Source organism: Lasioglossum baleicum, chromosome 10 (assembly GCF_051020765.1).
Source record: "Lasioglossum baleicum chromosome 10, iyLasBale1, whole genome shotgun sequence".
Classification (NCBI taxonomy): Eukaryota; Metazoa; Arthropoda; class Insecta; order Hymenoptera; family Halictidae; genus Lasioglossum; species Lasioglossum baleicum.
In genome coordinates, this window is record NC_134938.1 from 3,763,467 (window position 1) to 3,786,732 (window position 23,266).

General features: G+C 39.4%; 1 protein-coding gene and 1 long non-coding RNA gene across 3 annotated transcripts; one reads left to right on the forward strand and one right to left on the reverse strand.

Moving 5' to 3' along the window:
* Nucleotides 1–7,804: 7,804 nt before the first annotated feature.
* LOC143213147 (uncharacterized) lies at nt 7,805–9,748 on the forward strand. The gene is made up of 3 exons (XR_013009879.1): nt 7,805–8,465; nt 8,599–8,818; nt 8,975–9,748. It is a non-coding gene; the product is annotated as an uncharacterized LOC143213147 (long non-coding RNA).
* Nucleotides 9,749–9,874: 126 nt separating this feature from the next.
* On the reverse strand, nt 9,875–20,812 carry LOC143213140 (uncharacterized). 2 transcript variants are annotated; one of them, XM_076432739.1, is made up of 21 exons: nt 20,559–20,812; nt 20,386–20,478; nt 19,628–19,748; nt 19,329–19,544; nt 17,632–17,842; nt 17,406–17,551; nt 16,657–16,825; nt 16,462–16,585; nt 15,669–15,863; nt 15,387–15,576; nt 15,176–15,313; nt 14,700–14,904; nt 14,052–14,296; nt 13,564–13,755; nt 12,600–12,708; nt 12,382–12,520; nt 11,996–12,296; nt 11,783–11,916; nt 11,503–11,700; nt 11,316–11,423; nt 9,875–10,499 (listed from the first exon to the last, which is right to left on the reverse strand). In XM_076432739.1, the coding sequence occupies exons 2-21, from the start codon at nt 20,446–20,448 to the stop codon at nt 10,077–10,079; spliced, it is 3,627 nt and encodes a 1,208-aa protein (XP_076288854.1). In that variant the 5' UTR covers nt 20,449–20,478; nt 20,559–20,812; the 3' UTR covers nt 9,875–10,076. The 2 variants fall into 2 exon arrangements, with proteins under 2 accessions (XP_076288854.1, XP_076288853.1); XM_076432738.1 differs by having other exon boundaries at nt 15,663–15,863.
* Between the last annotated feature and the right edge of the window lie 2,454 nt (nt 20,813–23,266).

Below are 23,266 nucleotides of genomic sequence, written 5' to 3' on the forward strand. Positions count from 1 at the left end.
CTTCACGGAGACGGTGGAACAACGACGCCGAACTTGCCATTTAATTCGATAATTCGCGGCACTGACGCTGGATCGTAATCTCCTGGAGCCTGTTCTACCGTCGAAAAATCGGTGTTGAGTCGTAGGCACGAATTCGTTCGGTCGCGGACAAAAGTATTTTCTAACTTGAACGATCTGGCTGTGACTCTGACAGTTGAAATTGAGTAAATATTACTGTGGATTGGATATTTCTGCGAAAACTGTGGAGAATTTTAGCCCTTTGCACTCGGAGTTGTTTTCACTCGAAAATTAAACGTTTCTTCCTAGCTAGAACATTTCCTATTTTCCTAGAAATTGCTATAATACCCCATACAATACCGAAATGTTTAGTAATTGATTAGATACCGGTATGTTTAATAATGTAACCAATATTTTGAATCGCGCGGAATAACCGTAGCAGTTAAAAAAGCGACTTAAAATAAATTAATAATAATGGTTATATATAATAATAGTTAATAATGGTACGACAATTTTTAGTGGTGTCTCTCTCATTCGAGTACTAAGGAATACATAATTATAATTAGAACACGGCTTGCAGAACCTTCGAATGCAACTTCCTCAAATGGTGCGATTGTTTCAGTAGTCAGCCATATTAAGCGGTTGTTATACTAAGTGTAGACAGCGGATTTTATGCATTTACGGCATAAAAATGAGTGGGCGTAATCGAAAACGGTGAATTCAAAATACTGCTATATTATTTGCAACCTATTAAGCATATTAATTCGCGTAGAAAATATTGATTTTGCGTAAAGATCCGCAGTGAAATTATATATTGCACTATGTCCTAAGGATGAATGAGCTAGCCATTGTGTTCCGTCAAACGTACAGTAGGAATTTGTTAGTATGTAGATACAAATAATAAAACATTCAGCCTATTACGTAAAACGATGGTATAATAGTGCCGACATTCAACGCTGATAGAAGTCTCCGTCGCCTTTTACGTATTCATACATATTTGATTATATCAATCAGCTACATTTTGCAGAGAACCCCTCCCCCCGGCTAAAACGGCTGGGAGACCGTTTACGAAAGTTTGAAACCTTAAAAAACACGGCTACAACAACGTGGAAGAGAGATCCCGGGGTCTGTGAAAAGCAAAGGATTAAACGAACCCATGTTTAAATTCAACGAAACGCTGAGCCGGAATCTTTTCTACGCCACTGGTTATTCGCAACGAATATACATACGCGGGTCTCGCGTAGCTACATACGTGCCCGTGGGGACTGACTGCGGCTAGCAAAGAGGGTGGTTCTCCGAAGGCTTGTGAACACGCGACGGTAAAGTGTACACGCGCTCAGCGAAACGTTACAGAAAACCGGCGAGGCGCTCTCGGCTCGGAGCAGCGCGTATAGCCCGTGGAAAATCATGAAGCACGCTTCTGTCTCATCGTCGAATCAAACGGCAGACAACAGTTTCCCCGATGCGCGGTATACATATACATATATCTATTTACGACGAGCGCAGTAAAGTTCCACGGCTGCGTCTACGTGGCACCCTATACACACCCGGTTAATGACAAACACCGCGAATTGCTCCTCCGCCCTCCGTTCCTCTGGTTCAATAAAAACTGATCGCCGGAGCCGGCGAAGACGCGAAGCGACGTGTTCTTCGGAGTGCGTAAAGCACCGCGGATAACGCGCGTGCTAAAAGGACGGGAAGTCCCTGAAGAGAGAGAGAGAGAGAAGGAGAGTGGGAGAGAAGAGAGTCGAGTTCCAACGTGGCAGCGAGGCAGCGAAGAGGGACAACGCACTCGATCCGTCTTTTGGCGTGCCGATGATCGTCGAGACGCGTCGGCCGCCGCAAAACCATAATTCCCCATCGGCGAGCAGAAACCACGGTCGTTTCCGACGACCTCGGTTACTTTTGATCCGTCAAAATTCAACCAGCGCGGCGCGGCGCAGACACAGCGGTATGTAAAGACGCTCGAAGAAGAAGGAGGAGAAGGAGAACAAGAGAGACACCGACCGCGTCCGTCGATAGTAGGACAAGGACGATAAGAGGAAAGAGGGATCAGCGTATCGAGTGCAAGACGAGGACAGACGGTTGAACACGGTACACGGCGCGAAATGCTCTTCACTGATTTCCTTCTCTAAATATGGCCGCCTTCGAACATCCTCTCCTCCTCCTCTGCACACCGAGGGACTCCGGTGGTGCACCCCCTTTCCGATAACCACCCATAACCGCCCCTGCTTGCCCGAGGTTCTACTTGATTGCCAAGGCGTCTTAACCTCGGCCTCGGCGGCAGTCCGCGCGGACTCCGGGTTCCCAACGGCGTTTGGAAAAACCGGCGAAACGGCCTATGACGGACGGGGACTTGCGGCAACAGCCAACCTGAGCGCGGAAAAATACCCGGCGACGCCCAGTGGGCGAATAAAGAGGCGTAATCGAGAACGAAAAAGGCCAATCCTGCCAGAAGACCGCAGTCACTCCGACCAACTGGCTTCGACGCGGCGCGCTGCTGTCAGCCGGCCGTTAAGTCCGCGCGGACTGCTTCCCCGACCTTTATTATACCTTTCTACGTGCCGGTGTACGTGTGTATAGCACGGTTACAACCGCGCGCGCGGCCTATACATACTCTCTACCTCCCCTCGAGCCCCGAACCGGTGCGGAGGTAGGGGCTCGAAGAAAGAAGAGGGTACGACCCCCGGGGTCGCGGAAGAAAGAAGAAAGAGGAGGCAGTCCGGTCACCAAATGAACGAACATTTCCGTGGCACGAACCACGGAAAACGTTCGAACCGGAGAATAACGTTGCCGGGCGGTAGTGGCGGTGATAGTTCCGATGCTGGTGTAGTGGTAGCATTCGCGTTCTCGGGCCACTCCACACGGACTGGTCCAGCCAATTAATACCAACGCCTTTCGCTCCCAGACTCCGAAAAATCCTCTTGTTCCTAGCCACGACAACGAGCAGCCGCGGGTCCATTCGACGATATCGTTCCTGGTAGCCCAACCGTTTCGTTGACAACTGCGACGAAGGTGTTATCCCCCGCACCGTGAAAAAGTTTTGTCAAATCGGACTCGACTCTCTGCTGCAGACTATACACAACCCCACTCCGTCCCTCTGCCGCCGATCCGTTCGTTCCCGTTCTATGTCCATGCACTACTTTATCATTCTTTATCTTTCTCCTTCTCTCGTTTTACGTCTCTCAACGGGGGAGAGCAGAGTCCGCGTGTGTCCTTATTCCGACGCAAAGAGACGTTACACACCTGCCATTTTTCTCAAGTGGAAAAGAATTTCCGAGGCTAGTCGACTGAACGGATATATACATAGGGTAGCAGAGGGAAAAGGGAAAGACAGAGGGCGAACAGAATCCAGTTACTTGCAAATGAAATTACTCTTTCTCCATTCCGTTAAGCTATTCGAATCGATCTCCCGCTATCGGCCGATTACGACGATCGGCTTGCGCTCCGTGATCGTTCAGACCGTTCAACCACCGGCTTGTTTAATCACGTCGAAAAACAATATTAATAAAGCTCGGGGACGGTCGTGACGCGCCGCCCGCCGTTCGTTGGATCTAACGAATTCACCGACACAGACAATTATATCGTTACGAGTGGTATTTACGAATGCGGCGACACGCCGACGCGGCTCGGTTTTGGCCAGTCCCCGGGCTTCATTCACGAAATCGTAAAAAATTCACCGCACGGTGTATATTCAGCGCAGACGACCAGGGCTGGCTACACCATCTGCAGAACCCCGTGCGTTAAAATTGTAGTTGGATGAAATGGTTTTTAGTAAATAGCTGCAAGAGCAGAGTGCCATTCCCGATTTTGATCATTTTTTACTCGTTACACCCTCCGTCCGAAAAAATTTGGGCAAACTTTTCCTTGCGTAACCAGACATTTTTGCCTTTCTCCTATAAATTTTTACCTTTTTCCTATGTTATACTTAATACTTCACTTAATCTAACCACCAACCAACTAATTAATTATTTATCGGCATTACCGTGTGCTTGTGCTGCCACCAAGTGAGCCTCACTGGGTCCCAGTGAGGTTAGGGAAGTGCAAGATTTCACGTGCATGCACGACAAACAGTAACGTATCTATGACGAGGTAGCAGAGCCCTGAGGCAGTTTTATTGGCGGGAATGTACCGAAACAATCTGTACGGACAAAAAGACTCCAGGACGTGTCCTACGAGTTACAAAATACATATACACAAATACACTTGTTATACATTCATTTTTCAGGATCAAATCGTATCAATTTTTTAAAATTCTGCGGGGTGCTCATATCGAGGATAGAACCGCGATGAAAGAAAACTGAACGGCGGAGCGTTGCACATTGCGGCTAAGTACGGCAGCCGGTTCTGCACGTGGTGGTGTACCGGTCGAAATAAACCGGAGAAGAAAAACTGAAACACATCGACGCGCGTCATTATTTTGGAGAGCGGCGAACGACGAGAGCGGATATATATTCGACGTATCAATAAATTATAATGAATTTCGGCACGCGGAATGTTAACAGGGGCGTGTGTTCATAAAATTCCGGGTGCGCTTATGATGGGAGCGCGTTCATAACAACCTATGTCAATGCGCATCGTTTTCCTGCGGAGATTTTCGGGAATTCCAATATATATTCCGTCAAAACGTCCGGATTAAATTAATAATCGATTTTACAACCGGCACGGGGTAGTAGGGGGGGGGAGGAAGCGGCGATTTATTAGCGTACCGGTGTTGTACATAAAATTGCACTTCACTTTCTCTCTTTTTCTTGTTTCGTAATCAACCCCCTTACCGCCCCCACGTCCCCACCCCCCACCGTTACCTCCCAGCATACTTTATCCCCCCGTATACGGGAGAATTCATCCCCCTTCTCCGACGCGGTGAGCTCTTTCGCCCAGAGATTTCGATCGATCGTTTTCAATGCGGTGTCATTTCAACGAGAGCCACGGCAAGCGAACACTCTCGACGCTTAACGATCGTTTTATAAAATGACGTGACCCTCGTAATTTCATTATACCTTAATCCGACGAACGTTGGCGTTGCGGCGGGGGAGAAAGGGTAGCCGCGCGACAGAGAGAGAGAGAGAGAGAGAGAGAGAGAGAGAGAATGAGACAAGCGAACCAACCAGCAGAAGCGAGAGGAAACCGAACGGGCGAAACGCTGAAAAAAGGGAGGGAAGGTAGAAACCTCTCTTCGATATTCAAGAGTGGCACTCGCAATATTAACGAGCGCCTATTAGCGAGTGGCAACTGGTAGAGGAAGGGAAATCCGTTTTGCTTTCTTTCGTTCTTCTTTTTTTTTCCTTTTTTCTAAATACAAGAAGGGTTGGCGCGAATCTCCCGCCCACCCTGCCATTAAATCATCCACCCCTCCTTTCGTCTCTTTTTACGAGACCGTTTTTAATTCGTTCGTTCGCCATGCGCGCGAGTTGAATTTTATCGCGCGACGGACGAGAGCTATAGCCGAGCCGATGGAAGTATCGACGAAGGCGACGACGGTTGTTTCCTGCACGAGACTGCCGGTGAACCATTTCAAATAGTTTTTCGTACTGTACAGTAGAACTACGAGTATATCTAAACTTGCCGAGGGACAAGCAGTTCAAATTATAGGAGAGTTCACCTATTCTCTCCACTCTTGATAACTGTCCGTCCAAATACCAGACTGGTATGGATCTGGGGGACCCGTGCTTGTAGCAGAAAATGTTTAGCTTGGAAAATTGTGCAACAACCCTGGTTACCGTTAACAGATATCTTTGTTAAAAAAAAGGTTCATTTTTGAATAGACCAATAAGACCAATAAGTAAGTATCGAATAATATTAACTTACCCGTTACGTAACTAAACCTTCGTTAACCCCTTGTCGTATCATTTTCTTTACAGTTACAGCGATTAAGACGTATATTTGTCCCTTACGGCCTTTATATCTTTCGTATGGCTACATTTATTTGAATGCTTAAATATTGATTACAAACAAATCAGATTTTACTTCATCTAAAAAGAAATATACTTTCCGGACTCAAATACGGCAAGCTACTCTCGAAAATGGGAAACTTAGTGTTCAAATACTTTTTGGATCCACTGTATAAATAGCATCGCGACACGGGAGGTTATTTACTGCTTGTTCATGGTAAAGATAGACCTCGTCATAGTAACAATGACGGCGCGTCTCGTCACGCAATGAACCTTTGATTAGTCCATTTTGCGCCGGATAGGAGCGCTCTACCTTGTCACAAACATGCCCGCAAAGCTTCTCTTTCATTCTTGTATATTGGGTGACCGGTAGCTGGTGGTACAGCCGAAAAACGGGGTCACTCTACATGAAGATTTTATTTACATTAGATATTGATAATATAAAGTCTCTATTTATTTCCTCACTTTTAATTATTCAAATTATAAAGTCCATTACTGTCGTACTTTTGAAATTGAAATATCTCCTGAACTACTAACTTTTCGACATACATAGGTTAGTACTTTTTTATAACGAATGTCCAGCTGCATCGATTGACGTATTAAAAAATACCTCATTCCATTAAAAAAAATGAAGGTGACCTTCATATCTCTAAAAAAAATTACATAAAAACAACAATTTTTTTTGTATCGTATGAGCCCCATTTTACCATTCAACTTTGTCCTTCTGACATTTGATGTATCTTTAAAAACAACAAAGATATTTAAGGTGGTCAAATTAGGTATCACGTTACAATTATACAGGGTGGGGCAATAACTATTAGCACCTTAGATATCTACGAAACTATAAATTTCACAGAAATATTTGTTCAAATAAAATTGCACAGTACGAAGAGGGCCATCCAATGGCGATAATAGTTTTTTTGCAGGTGGAGGTACTTCGGACATTTGAAGGTCACCTCCATTTTTTTAAATGGAATGAGGTATTTTTTAATACATCAAACGATGCAGCTGGACATTCGTTACAAAAATGTACTAACCTATGTATGTCGAAAAGTTAGTAGTTCAGGAGATATTTCAATTTCTATGTTCTACTCAATTCTACTGTATGTACATATGTATAACGATGAAGTCTAAGAGTGGGGGAAAAACCTAAGTGGGGGAATAACTCGCGAGCCGCAAGATGGAACTCCCTGCCATACGCAATTCGGTATCCTACAAGTTTCGTTGAAAAAAGGAAGGAGAGAAAAGTAAGATTTGTCAATCGTTTATGGATGCCAGATGCTCGACAGAATTTCGTAACGCGCCGAGGAAGTGCCAACTTGCTTATCAACGTTTACACTGTGCCTGCGCAATAACTGATTTATCAGGTCTTCGCGTCGAATGTCTACACTCTGATATCGTGGACACACGATCAGCATCGGTAAACAATTTAATGTGTTGTTATGCCGATAAGCCCTCTTGATCCGCTCTTCTTTCCCTCTGCCCCCTGCCCCTCCCATCATTGAAATAAATTCGAAAATAATACTCGAATACACAGAACGTGTTTCTGGTCTGACTCGATGTCTTCAAATTTTGAAACGTTTCAGTAACTAACCGTCGATAGGGAAGTTTACATCCGTCGAATATACAAATGTTTATTTGGAAGATGCTTGCCCGAAGTTTTACATACATAAATTCTAAGCAAATATTCTTCACGTTCCGACAATAGCGTGCCGTTGTCGTCGAATGTTTGGCTTGTACAGGGTGTATAAAAAGTAATGGTCATTCGTCTTATATACGGGTGAATCTACACCTCTGGATCGATGAATGTTTCGATCACTGATCGAAAACAGTTGGAATTATATCGTGTTTGGTCTTTTTTTAATCAGAAAAATGCCACGAATATATTGACGAAAGTTTCATAAAAAAATAAGTAATGATAAAAAAGATTAAATATTGGTGTTACATGGTGAAGCATGTTTAATTAATTGCACATTTGCTGTTTTTTTATAAATGATCGAACCCTGCGGCGAAATCATGAAATTTATTATATATTTAATTTTCGATCGAGAAGAATTCACCTTTATATTTTTTTGCGTCCTGCGTGTACAGCCTTTTTGCGTCGATAGAGACATTACTGTATATGGTCTAAGGATGACACCCTGTAAAATGTGAAATACATGAAATTTCGAGTAACAGTTCCTTTCTTTGAGCTCTCATAAATTCGGTTCGCCATTCGTCTCCTTTCGTAACTGTCGCCATCTCTAGATTTCGTTGGTATTCTTTCTCGTCATTTTGAAGTGCCCGCTTTTACATTCTCGTTTACCGTACGCCGTACACACATGTTTCTACGCCATTTTCGCGCGTTCCCGTTTCGTTGAATATTTACGACACGATTAGTCAGCGACTTCGCAATTTACGAGGTAACTGTGAACGAACGAGCTTTTATTTCGCGCGGCCCGAAACCGTCAGCGCATATTTTCTGTTTAGCGTGAGAAGGACCGAGAAAAAGGATCATGATGATTGGTTGGAACATACTTGGGAGAAGATTGATAAGCGACCGACGACGCTCGGTTTATGCTAGCTTATATGTAGTAGGTAATATCATTATAATGCGCGCTTAAAAAGTGAAGAGTCGATTGTCTTACTTGCTTGAATGATTTTTAATCATTTGAAACAGTGACGGCCTCGCTGCATTTCCATTGCATCTTAATTTATGAACACATTTCAGATTGCACAAGGACTTTCATGCAATTTCTGTGAGAGGTAGGTCTTCGATTCAAAAAGTATTTGACCCCTTGCCTTACAATTCTATCAGATGACGAATGCGGCACAGTCTGTTGAGAAGTCACAGTATGTATGTACCACGAAGCTAATAAAGCGTACCTAGAGGGGAAAGGGGAATCGTTGCCGTATCTCATTCTGTATAAATATTTATGGAAACTGTAACTGTAATATACATTTTATTTTATTACCCGTTCCTTTTTACTTTACTCTTATTATTTTAAATATATTTCCTGACAACTTACTTTATATAAAAAAAAAGAATATAAGAACAATATATATAAAGTTAGGTCGAAAAAAAGTATAATGTTCTTTCATTTAAGGCTCAGAGAAGAATGAGTTTGAACGCGAAGCACTAACTTCAAACACAGCTGCCAAAGGTAAAAAATTGTCGCAGCGAGTTCGTGGGGTACTTATTCGAATCAGCAGAATCTCTGCTTCAATCTGACGTTCGGATCATGGTGTTACGATCATTTCTCGCCGAGATACAGCGAGTTAAAGGAATAATGGAAATTGTGCATTTTTTAAGCATGTTTTCAGAAACACCTGGTATATCGAAATGTTAATGAAATTGAAAAAACAAAAGGAGTGTTTCGAAGAGAAAGAAACGCTCTTTCTATTGCTCTTTGCACAAAATTCTACGATAATTTTTTCGCTTTCCGGAGCCAGTTAAAGTTAAAAAGCCCATATTTACTTCAATGTTGAATAACTCGGATAAAAAAATCGCACAATATTCAACAACCACACAATTTACACAGGAAAGATAACCCTTCCAAATGATATTGACGCGATTTATCAAAAAAATTTGTTACTCCCCGTGTGATGTTCCAAAGTTGCACAAAATTTTTAACTTTGTAAAAAGCGAACATAGCAACAATTTGAAACAGAGCATCCGAAACTAGAGGTTTCAAGCTTCCAAACCATTGTTTAACGATATCGATACGGCAATTTTTCGGGTTCGCACAAGTGGTGCCTTAATTCTTTTGAGGAGTGTATAAAATAATAGCTAATATAGTGTTGCATGAAGGGATTACAATGGAACAGTACGAGCAGCCGATTATACTGTCGTTTTTAATAACGTACAAGTACAGCATGAATTATTTAACATATTTTTACATTGAAAAATCAGAAGTACCTCACAAGACTACAGGCTATGTCGATTAAAGAAATTTAACAGTTTACATAATATTCCATTGTATGATATTATTTCAAGATATTTCAGATTTGTTATCATAGTCATTGTATCTTTAATTAAACTCGCGTATACAGTTACGATTATTAATATTTGTGGTTATACATTGTGTAATATATCTTATGTTTTCCTTGGTCGCTGAAATTTTTCACTTGTTCTTTAAAGCTACCTGGTGTCTCCTTTATAATTATTCTAAGTTATTATAAACTCATTTTTGTGCTTAGAATGCGTTATTATTTAGGTGGTCTATCCTGATCTGCAAAATATTTCGTAGCATTAGGAAAACGTGTGGAGTCTGGGAAATCTGGGGATTCGTATCTGCGTGGATTCAAGCAATGTCTTATTGCTTGACCAAATGCGCGTCTAACACCGGGATCTACTGCGACCCCGATGGCAGCGCCATCAACTTCTTCAACTCCCGCACGGGTTACACCTTCTCTGACTAAACGTTCCATGGATGCAGATATTGCAGAATGATTCGGCGTAGGGCTAACCAATAATCGTGGTTTCTGTTGTTCGATTAATTTACGCCGTTTAGTGGGCAATGTGCCTAAATAGGCATCGCTGAAGGTCGTTACACCTCCGTTTGTCATGCCCTGTGTCTGTAATTGACGGCGTTGTCTTACGCCATCCCGAGCAATGATTGGCACCCAGTCCTACAATGTGAAAGAATTTTTCTATTACCAGCGTTTACAATGTATGTACAGTGTTTTATCTGCAAATGTCCCAACTGTCTGGCATTTAGGGGGTAGACTCGCGCTAATTACGCGGAAATTAATGTACATTGTATAGATATATCTTAAGTAGAGCACGTGTTACAACTGGATCCGCATAAAGTCCAAATAAAATCAATCTTGTCACTTTTACATGGGAACATGTATCAGTTACTTTTAAGGGGGTAAACTTTCGTTTTCCACGATTGCAAGGGTGCGAAGATGGGGTTTTTCGGCAGTCAAAAGCGCTAGATAAAAGCGATCGCCCTCAAAAGTCCTATTTTTCGTTTACGAGGCGTAATTCGAATTATTTAAATATTTAAACGTTTGTAAACTCATTGCAACGTCGACCGATTTCGACAAAAATTTTGACGACATTCTCAGTATTTTTAATTGATACATATCTACGAAACGTGTTTTCTAAATTTTCCATATAAGCCCTCATAAAAAAGTTGAAAAATACAACTTTTAGAAGTCTCTCTGCAATTCCGACAACTTGCAATTTTTTCATGTGTAGCTAACCAATTGTTCCAACTTCTTAAATAAGTTATCGTCTTTCGAAGAGTATCCGAATATTAGTGGGACTCGCTGTATTTCGAGGATCGAAAATACGTATCGGGATTCCCGAGAATTTCGAGAACCCGAAGCACTAGTCGCGGAATGTCGTTCGGGTTCTCGAAGCTCTCGGAAATCCCGAGATTTTCCGACCCGATTTTCCTCCTAATTTTTAACTGCAAACATACGGAAGGATAAACTTACCGAAGGTAACAGTTCATGATTTGGAAACGTCTCTGGAATATCTTCACCATCGTCTGGTGCTGGGGTTTCTAAACTAATCCGTTCTTCCACAACTTCAGTCTCCATTGGCTATAGAAATACATATTATCCACAGGCTATAGTGATACAATTCCATTTTTCATTAAGGAAATCTTTGCCTGTAATTTACCTCTGTTTCAGACTGTGCTTCTGAAGGTTGGTGCGATGATTCTGAAGGTACTGCTGATAGTTGAGAGGAAGGTGTTTTGTATACTAATAGGGCAATAATCTCCGCATCGGTTAATTGTCCCTCTTCAGTATTCGTGGACATAAATACATCTCGCCACCACGATCCTAAAATATTCTCACTGCGCTGCAATCTTCCAGACTATTCAAAATATAAATCTATTAATTCCATACTTAGTCGACGACTACAGGATTAAATGAATTAAAGGAAGTAGGGAACTCACCAGGAAACGTGTCATAATCCCTTCGAACCTTGTTCGGACACCACGAATAGAATATCGAAGTACTGCACGTAATTGTTTCTTTAAAGTCTGTAGAATATTGAAAGTTTCTTGTCCGAACGTGCCATTGGTAATATCTAGAAGAAGAAAAACTTGGGTTAGAATATTATTGGAAACAGTGTGTTGTACTGCAAATAATTTCGAAATTATACGAACCATTACTGAACAGTAATTGTACAATATGTTTGATATGACGTTGAAGCAAAGATTCTATAGTTGCGACAATATCTATACGGGAACCATTTCTACTATTAGTCTCTTCTCCTGCAAACACGCTTTGCAAATGGGGTCTAATCTGCGACAGCAACTCGTTCGTAGCCTGCTCTTGAATCTCTTCCGAAGAAGATTGTGGAAAAGTATATACCAGGAATTCTAATACTGGCACTCTTTGATGAGAAATTGGACTCCATGATCCACGTCGTAAACTTATGAAATCGTCTAATGTCAGGTTTTGTAACTAATTGTTTCACGTAAAAATGATTCGGTGTTATTATGGCGTAGGTACATAATATTAGTTGTAAAGAGCATGCTTCTCTAATTACCACCAATGAAGTCAAGTCCAGAAAGAAGTTCCCTTCATTCCTTGCACTCCGCGGGCCAAATACTATTGCGTAAAGCGGTAAATCTCCTGTACCTATTCCACGTACTCTTCCTCCCTGTCTCTGACCCACGTTTAAAGACCTAATGAAATGTAGCAAATTTAATGTGAGCCACATTTTCCCTAATAAATAAGAATCTCACATGTAAGGAATCAACATACTCCTCTACTACCGCTGCTAAATTCGGACATCTACATACATAGAAAATATTCCTTGCTAGATCAAAAACTGCACCTTCAGGAGCCGCGTCTTCAACAGTCGCTTCAGGATCTTCAATTTAACAAAACAAGTACACGTTAATACATTAAATTGTAGCAGACATCGCGTAATTGTTGTCAGTAGATAGCGGATCTTTATGCAAAATGAAATGTTTATACATCGTTTGCATGGAAACGAAGCTGAATAAAGATTTGTTCCTTGTGTAAATAATTTTAATCGATTAAAATTTTTGTCATAAATGCATAAATTCCGCTGTCTAGTTATAAGGTAAAATTTAAAGCTATGTATTCGTAACCGGGTCATTCCACGCGAATCACCGACACTTTTTGGAGTAAAATTTTGGATTTTGTCCAAACTTAAATATAGTCTTTAGTGACCTATGAATAAATTTCAAAGGATTTTTCGATATCTTAAAAATTGTTGATTTTACTGACGTGTAAAAAACGTGTCACCCTTTTTCATTGAATCATAAGTCTAGAACTACCAAACAGATGAAAATGAGGTTTTGGGAGATTATAGTGAAAACACAAGATTATCTAGTAAAAATGTTGTCATTTGAAAAAAATGTGTTTTCACCATTTAGCGGGCCACTTTTTAAAAAATTGAAAAAAATGAGGCTATAGCCCTAAGTGTCCCCTTTAGGGACCTCTTTTTAAAAAGATGAACATTTGAAAAATCCGAAATTTTACTCCAAAAAGTGTCCGTTTTCGCGTGGAATGACCCAACAAAAGTTTGTTAATTAAACGTAGGAACCCCTATATGTAACTATTATGAATGACTAAAATTATTTTGGTTACCAGTAACCATTATCGATGACGATTATTTTTGCATAAAAATCCGCAATCAAGTTATTTCGGACCTCTGAATTGCAGCGTTTCGTTGCTTGTATCATATTTGGTTACGTACTGTTACTATTGCTACTAAAAGTGGCTGGTTGTGATTGACCAGCTATGGCCCCTCCTAATGTTCGTCGCAGTAAATTCACAAGAGGACTTTGTGCCGATGTAGACGACGACGATGGCGATGCCGATGATGTACTAGTATTCGAAGTGGTATTTGTAGAACTAGTGTTACTGGTAGTAGTCGCTGATGTTGTTGCTGAAAACAATTTAAATAATAATTATATTTTGTACAGGTACAACAGTTCGTAATAATTAGAGTGCGGATATTCATAAAATTCTCAATTTTTGTGGGCAAAATTTAATAAACTGGAATTAATTAAATCTTATTTTCAGTGGCAGTAGCCTTTAGCAGATCTGGAATAAGTAAAAATCGTACCAAATTCTATCGAATTTCACGTTCCAGCATTTTTGGTAAATATTCAGATGCTATAAATGCATGGAGATCCACAGTCTAGTAATAATTATCATCCGATAGCTATTCTAAGTCTGTACCTGTCTGAGCTTGAGGTTGATTTTCAGTTGTCGATGGTTGACTTGTTCGAGGTCTTTGCAACATAGAGGTGACAGTATTGGTTGTTGTAGATGGTGTTGGTCGAAGGTGGTGCGAATTGCAAGGAAGATATGGGTCAAACTCGAGCATTTGATCTATACTCCTCTCAATGTTGAAAGGATGTGCTTGTTGTCGCGATGTGCTTCTAGTTTGTGTTGCTGTGGTAGGATGAGTACCAACGTTACTTCTAAAATCGATAATAATCAAATCAATTACAATCGAATAGATTAGAAGTCTATTAACCCTTTCGCTACAATGGACGAGATATGTATCTCGTTTCTACGAAATATAAAATACTGCATATGTGACACAATTAAAGCTTTGATTGTCTATTTTGTATGGAATGCTTGAAAGCATGGTGAAACAGTTTTTAGAGAAGTATCTGGTTTCCTTCCGTCGGCCATTTTGTTTTGCGAACTACACATTCCATTGTTATGTGGTACTTTTGCATATTAGATCAGCTGCATCGATTACAATTATCCCTCTGCATTCCATACAAAATAAACAATAAAACTCTAATTATCTCGTCCATTGTAGCGAAAGGGTTAATTACAATTACGCATTGTAAATATAAAATATTGTGGACATACCGTGCTTGCGTACTTTGTCCAGCATTTGCATTTCCATCGAGCGATGAAACTGTTTGTTGCCCCCCGGTTGGAAGATGTTGGGTAGAAATTGTGGTGGAAGTAATACCACCTTGTACTATATGACCAGCGACAGCTTCCACTATGTTTCGTATAAAGTCGGGCGGTGTACTCCAGGAAAATGCACCGGTAGCACCGCTTATTCTTCCTACGAAGAGATACTTTGTAAAACTCACAGCAACAAGTATTTTTCATGGAGGTATGCGAGAATTCGAAAATGTCGGGATTACAGTCTTCCCTCGCATAGTGTTACTACAGTAATCATATACAGTCAATTCTCGGTTCTGCGTTGTGACATAGATCAGGATTAGATACTATTTTTTGTGGTCACGTCGACCGCGCCGAACGTAGAAAAGAACGGTCGGTTATCGGACATATTCAGGTTCCTGCACACCTCTAGTTTTTCATTTAGCACGTACCACCGTTATTGTTGTTATTGTTGTTGTTATTATTATTTTCACCAGGCTGAGCCTGTTCACTTCCCGATCCAGTATCCATATTACCTTCAGGATTAACCGCCATTACCACCATATCGTTTGGTAAGTTGAAAACTGTACCTGAGAAGTATAATGTTGATCATCTCTCAAACCGTTTTCTTTATCTTTTGTGAAATAATTTATTTACACGTACCAAATGGCGATTGTGTTTGTTCTTGCTGCTCTGTCTGTTGTTGAGCACTAGCATCTGGTTCTGGTTGCTGACTGTTACTTTCAAAGTTGGTTTCACTTGATTCTGGTTGTGCAGTCGTATTCGCACTTTGACCACTCTCCTCGTTAGTATTATTGTTATTCGAATTTTGTCCGTGGATACTAAAGTGGGCCTGCAAATATAACCATTGTCGAATGAGTCCTAGTAGTCGATAGATTCCATAGAAACATTGAAATACAAATAATTACTCAGCTTCACCTCTACCTGAATGGGAACTCCAGGTTGCAAAATAGTCGACTGTTGAATCATGATTGGTCTACATCTCAGATTTCTGGGTGGTTCCTGATTCATATCAACAATTATATCGCTCAATGCGTGGCAAGCGTGAGACAAGTAGTGCAAGCATTCACTGACACCGTTCACTATTGTCTGACTTTCTTCAACACTTCCAGGTCCTTCCTACACATATTAATGGTTTTGTGGTTTAATAGAAATGATTGCTCAGACTGCAATACGGTAAAGTCCCATTATAAGTCCGACAGAGGAGACCTTTCTAAGTCAGTTCGCCTGCTTTTTTCCTCGAAACGGGAGATCTACTAATTTTTATACAGGGTGTCCCGAATTTAAATGGCAAAACTTCAGGAGTAGGAGACCGAAAAACTAAGACAAAAAGTCTTTTAGAGATTTGCTCCTTTTTGCTTCGTTTCGGAGAAAATCGCAAAAAGAGAAACAAAATAAGTTTCCATTTTTGTACTTATCTATTTACATTTTATTTACGTTATCATCTATTTAATGTAGATATTGTTCAAAATGTTGCCTCTTGTATGTGTATTCAAGAAAACGCATATTTCTTCGTAGTGTCTATTTATTAATGAAAAAAATAGGAATGAACACGTGAGGATAAAGAATTTATGTGGTTTTTTAGTTTTCTGAAGAACAGATTTGCTTCAGCGTACGTACTCGCAACCGAGGAGCGAGTACATATTGAATTGACTTAGATTGGGACTTTTTACTGTAATTTGTTAGCAGAATTTATTGGAGAATATGATATACTTACACCTTGAGGTAATACCCGGTCTTCAAGCATAAGTGTGCGATAAGATTCAATGTAAGGTCGTAAAGAGTCCTGAGCACTCAATAACTGTCCTAATAATGCTGCCATCAGCGGGGGTCGCGGTGTTCTAAAAACATGGAATACATTAAATGTATATATCGTATTTAAATATTTCAGGATCCCTATAAATGTCATTACTGTAATCTAGATCGTCTCCTTGATTGTCCTTCGCTAGTAGATGAATCACTAGTTGATGCGGATCCCTGTTGTTCAGACTGCAATGGTTGAGATTGTTGTGTACCTGATTGTGGCTGGTTATCCTCAGTGGTATCATTCGCTGGTGCCTCCACATTGTTGTCACTGCCTTCTGCTTTTGTATTTTACAATTACATACATAGATACATGTGTAATGTTAAGTAGTTGCATGTGAAATGTCCGATTTTCAACAGTAACGTTGAGCAAACGTAACCAACTTCTAAATAAACTTATGGATCAAACTAAGCATCATTCTCTAATCAACATATTCTGCGATGAATTGCAAGATTCTTAATGGTATTACGGTAGATTTTAATTTATGGTCGTTCTCGTTCTTTATTTACGAGATTGTCATTTCAATTTTGTAGTCGTCCTTACTATCAACGAATTTTAACCAAACATCACATCATGATATCATTAATATGTTATTTTTCCACTCATGTAAAAAGAATTCTCGATAATCGCGTTAATCGATATTGAAATAAACTTTATTTAAAAGTAAAATTCGATGTCTAACTAAGAATTGAAGGTAAGAGCTTAAGAGATCAGCTTTGTGCCTTGGAACGGTGTACATTAAACCTGTAGAATGTAATAGTATTTCGTGATCAAAATGCTTCGTAACATTCTAAAATCAGACAAATTAGATGCAACAACCTAATAGCTTTGTATGCAATTTCTGTTTATATACACGCCTCTAAATAATGTGACATTGCTTGCTCCAGCCGCAGACAAAGCTGCTGCAAGTACTGCAGCGGTAGCTTCTGTTAATCTGGTGCTATTAATTGATCCGCTTTCGTTAATCGATCCGCTCTCATTAATCGATCCACTTTCATTAACCCTATTAAGAGGACCGGGTATTACACATCGATTTCTATCACTGTATTAGTCCATAATTATTAAAAAACTCTTTGTACTCACAAATCTGTGTCTATTTGCTGTTCTTGCGTTTGCTGTGCTGAAGGTGGTTGATTAATTTCAGACGTAGAAGGAGGATTAGTAGGACAATTTGGATCTCTGGAAATTTCCACTGCGAGTCTTCCCATGAGGGTATTCGCACGGTCCAACATTTGTTTCGCCAGGCGTAGATGCCTACTGGATAACCTGTTGCTGAACTGAGGTACTCGTAATGCTGTTCAATGGAATATTATACATAAATAAGTTATCTCTTTCTAAAAATAAATTAGGTAATTATTTACAAAGAGGTACTCTTAAGGAGTAGGCTTATGTTGCTACAGAGCGTGCACGAATACGGAAAACTCAATTCAATACTAGCAATAGCTTTTTGCGAATATCTTGAGAACTAAAAGTGGGCGCATCGTATATGAGAAGGAAAAAGTTGTTCAAAATGTATAGCTGCATAACATATTTAACCCTTTGCACTTGGAGCCATTTTAACTAGAAAATTAAACATTTCTTCCAACCTAGAATAATTCCATTCTGTATATTCAATATATTTAATAATGTAAACAATATTTTAAAGAATGGTACAACAACTATTAGTAGTGTTTCTGAGTCACCACTCGAGAGGATCAATCTAGGCTATGATCGTTCTCAAAAGTCCTACTTTTATGTTTACAACGCGTAATTTGCATTACTCAGCAGTATGTAGCTGTCGCAGCTTTATGAAAATAGCTACATAATGCAAATTACGCTTCGTAAACTAAAAATACGACTTTTGAAGGCGATTGCTGCCTAGATTGATCTTTTACCTAGTGCTTTTGACTACTGAAAAACCCTTTGCATTATCAAGGAATGAAGAGGCGTATCCCGCACCCTTGTAATCTACAAAATATTTATAAACGATAACGTGATACGGACTAACGTGAGATCTTCAGCATCAGGATGATACCAAATCGACTACACCAGCTATGGTACGTTATCAGTGATAAGAACGAGTAGGTAGTCGTCAAGAAGCTGGTCAGAAAGGCAAGAGAGCTGCTGCTAACTTGTAAGGGCTATATATAGAGTCTTAGAGGCAGGGAAACGCTTCGAGCTGTGGAAACTTGAAAACTACCGGGCCCATGCGAATCTGTCTATCAGATGTGGGACTCTGCAAAGGCCAGGTTTGCCCAGGCCTTAGGGAAAACCCAGAAAATTAGGGACGACTAATTTGGAAGTATACGCAGGGCAGTGAGTAGGCCACTGCACTAGAAACGAGTCTACTCCCTTAAATTTCATAAAAATCGGAGAGGAATACCTCTTTGTAACTAATTACTAGACTGCGGATTTTATGCATTTATGACGTAAATGGGCTCGCACAATTTAAAGCAGTGGACATGTTAAAAATATTTAAGGGCATCAGTGTATTAGTTTCAGGTTGATAAGATGGGTTACCCTCGGTTGGTCGACAACTCATTTCGCCGACGATTTGACCGTGTAGATAAAAACATAGTGTCGACGAAAGTTTCTGTCGGTCAAATCGTCGATGAAAACAGTGTTGGCGAAATGAGTTGTCGACCAACCGAAGGTAACCCGATAAGATAATTAAAAGAAGTAAGAAGTTTCTGTTTGGCTTCTGTGTTCCGCAATCAATGCAGACATTTCTATTTTCCATAAAGATCCGCAATCTAATAATTACCATAAATTATATCATTTAAGTAATCTAGCGATCATACCATGGCCTTCAACAATTTCTGGTGGCACTGACATTGCACCAACGTACATGGCATTACCGTGCACTTGGGTTCGAGTGACTCTGTAATGTGTTCCCGGTGGATTCTGCCAGATTTGTACTCCAAGACTTTGGCCTTGACCTTGACCGTTATCATTTCTTCTTTGTCCAGGTTGCGGCGGTGCACGTTGCACCAAATGTATAACTTTTCCATTAACATCTACATAGCAAGTATCGAAATTATTTCACAGTTTTCTTAGTTCTTTCTATTTTGATCGTTATAATGAGACAATCATTTTTTACCATAGTCATTTAATTTTTTATCATCTTGAAGAACTCTACCGCAATAAATAAGTCTTTGTGAGTCTGCTGGTACTGAAACTGATTCTGCTATATGTTCTTTGAAGCCTCGTACAGTAATTTGCTTTAAAAAATATCAATAAAAATGTTTTTCATATATTATAGATCTTCACATTAATTTAAAATTAGTTATATATTTGTATGTTCTTTGGTTTTGCTGCATGTTAATGACCGATAAATAATTAATTTGTATGACTTGTCACTCTGTAATTATGTGAAATCAATACAACTTGGTAGGTCTTAAGTTGCTGTGTGTAAACTAATCCATATTTATTTAATTATACCGTACATTAACACATCAGGTATCTGATGTCTTGCGTCGAAAGTAAAACAGTTCAAATACGAAGAAAATTCGCCAATAATGAATATTACAGTAAATGCATGGACTATATAGAAGAATTTATGTAAAATCAAGTTTATATATTACCGACGATACACTACAAAAATATTAATCATAATACAGGAATTACATGTAACAGGTTAAAGATAACAAACATTTCGAGTTAAATAGTGTATGATATAGAAGATCTGCAAACGTCATTGTCTGCATAGTAACAGTTTCTAAATGCGCAAGTGATACCATAAAAGGTAGTAATATGAAATTCTGAGATTCTTGTGGCGAGTAATATCGTTCAGAAGTCATAAACATGCAGAGGTAGGAATTCGTTGTCTTGAAAATAGCAAGGAAAAAAAATACTCACATCGTCTTCCAAAGAAAAGGCATGATTTTGCGAATCCAAAGTCTTTACTGTAAGGTCAATCATGTTTGATCGGCCTCAGCTGGAACTGCAACACTAAAATTTCGGACACACTGGCAATAGTATTGTGACGGTGACTATTTACGCGTAAGACGGAGATATATTTGAACACTCACGCAAGCACGCAGGTACAAGAACTGCAAACGACAATTAGTCACTAACAAACTAGTAAAAAGGACCGTATAGTACTCGAACCACGGAGAACTATGTCTTTATTTGAAAATCAACTCAACGTTACAACGAAATTATGTAATAAAATTTTACCGCGTCGATTTTTATCGTTTTTTGAAACGAACTCAACGTCGAAATTCACAGACGACAGCCGACACGATACACGTTATTTTACCCAGAATTCGCTTTACCAGCGACACCACCACAGAACACTTAAGATCCCTACATGCAACATACATGAACATACAGCAACACTGAGCAACACATATGCACACATATGCAATACACTTTTCTCATTTTCTGTCTGAATCACTCTGAATGATCGAATCGGACTCCGCGAAATTCTACTCCTACCACTGCCGATCAAATGACTGGTTTCATATCTTTTGTTTCATAATTATTGAAATTATAAACGTGCTTCCATAGGAAATGATTCTATAACTTTCTTTATTCAAGCGCAAATCGTGATAAAAATTACATAAAATCAAAATAAATAAACAGCCTTGTCATTTTTATCGGGTAAAGCCAGAGAGTCTGGACAAACTTTTTGATCGCTTTTAGTGCTTGGTCGATTTAGTGTGTTCAGGTCCCCATCTTGGCCATGGACTACCTATGCCCTATGCCTGTGGCGCCAATCTAGGGAATAATCAGGAATAATTTTGACCACGTATTGGTGGAGAGGATATCCTCTCTGGTATTGGCAGAGACGAGGTATAGGAGTAGACCAATCACTATACGGGATTTCGTGTCGTACTGTCTTCAAGCAGGAGAGGACGTGAGCGTGAGTACAAATTCAGTACAAATTATATTTCCAATTATACTATTTTCAAAGTGTTAATGAACAATTAATAAATATTCAACTAGAATTACTTATTTCCTATTAATTCGGATTTACTGATCTGTCGTGACGATTGAATTCGTGTCGTGCGACAGAAATCGAGTTTATTTCATTTCCGTTAAAATTAGATTTGATTTTCTATTAAAATTGAATTATTTATTTATTATTAATTCTGATTTTTAGTTTCTGCTGTTTGTGAATTGATATTAATCAATTTGTTCTTTCTGTTACAGGAATTACATGTAAGAGGGAAAACGTGAACGTATCCATGGATCGAAAAATCATATATGTAGATAGCCAAGATCGATACTACGATGCTTTCGATAATCGAATGGCGTGAAGTAGCATCATGTCGCACTTTCTTCAAGCAGGAGAGTACGTGAGCGTGAGTACAAATTATATTTCCAATTATACTGTGTTATTCAACATTTTTTCTCATAACATCAACGAACAATTAATAAATATTCAATTTGAGTTATTTATTTGCTATTAATTCGCGGATTTACTCTTGTGTCGCGGCGATCAGTTGTATTTAAATTCGTGTAGTGCGATAGAAATCGAGTTTATTTGATTTCCGTTAAAATTAATTATGATTTTATATTCAAATTGAATTGAATTATTAATTCTGATTTAATCTCTGACTGTTTATCGGTCGAAATTAATGAATTCGTTGTTCCTGTTACAGATTCCGCGGGAAAAGAATGCATCGATCGAAAAACAATATTGAAGACCGAGATCGATAGCATTCGACATTATTCGATAATCGAAATCAAGACGCAGCGTATATATATATCGTGCTTTCTTCAAGTAGAAGAGGACGTGAGCGTGAGTACCAATTATTCTTTCAATTAAACTGTGTTATTGAATATAATATATTTTTCAAACTATGAATGAACAATTACTAAATATTTAACTAGAATTATTTATTCGAAACGGCTGCTCGATGTGGTGTAGGCATTCGCGATTTCGGGTAGTGTTGCGAGAAAATCACAACGAGTTGTGAATTAGCGTTGCGACGATAGAATTTGTTTAGATACTCGTTTAGATTTACTTGTTTAGATACTTGAGATACTCGTCAAGAAGAAGAAGAATGATATTCTGTAATTGCCTTATAATACTATCACTCACGAGATAATATCTCGTCGGTGTCGGTGCTCCCGCACTGTTTACTGAAATAGAACCAGACGATATATGTATTTAAATAAGTATTCGATTAAATACTTATTAATAGTTAATTGCGGTTAACGATTAAATTTCTACTTTAGTCGTTTATTGCGATTAACGATTATTAATCGTCAATCAGATAATTGATTAATGATTAACTGCTTAAATTTCGAAATGAAATACGTAATCAGAACTGTATGAATTCTGAAAAAAATGTAAACTGAGTTTAGGTGTATTGTCATTTGGCCTATAATAAAAACTCTGTTTACGTGCTTTTATGTTTGAAGTTATTATCCCTGGGAAGCTATACGACCATGTTTTTGTTGAAATATATTATTATTTCTGTCAATTCTCCATCCGCTATCTGCTCCCTCTCTCTGTCTCTCTCTCCTTCCTTATTACAATTTATGCATAGACCATGAGGCGGTTAACTTCAACAATTGATTAAATCATCCGATTTTTCGATGATTCCTTTTTTTAGTCAACGATTGACGATTAAATCAATCGATTGAATCAATCGCCGATTTTTCGACGATTTCTTTTTTTAATCGTATACATTAATCAATCAATCATGATTAAAATTTTAATCGATTAACGCCCAACTCTGGTCTGAAATATCTGCTCGGTACAGAATGTAACAATTCATGGTGC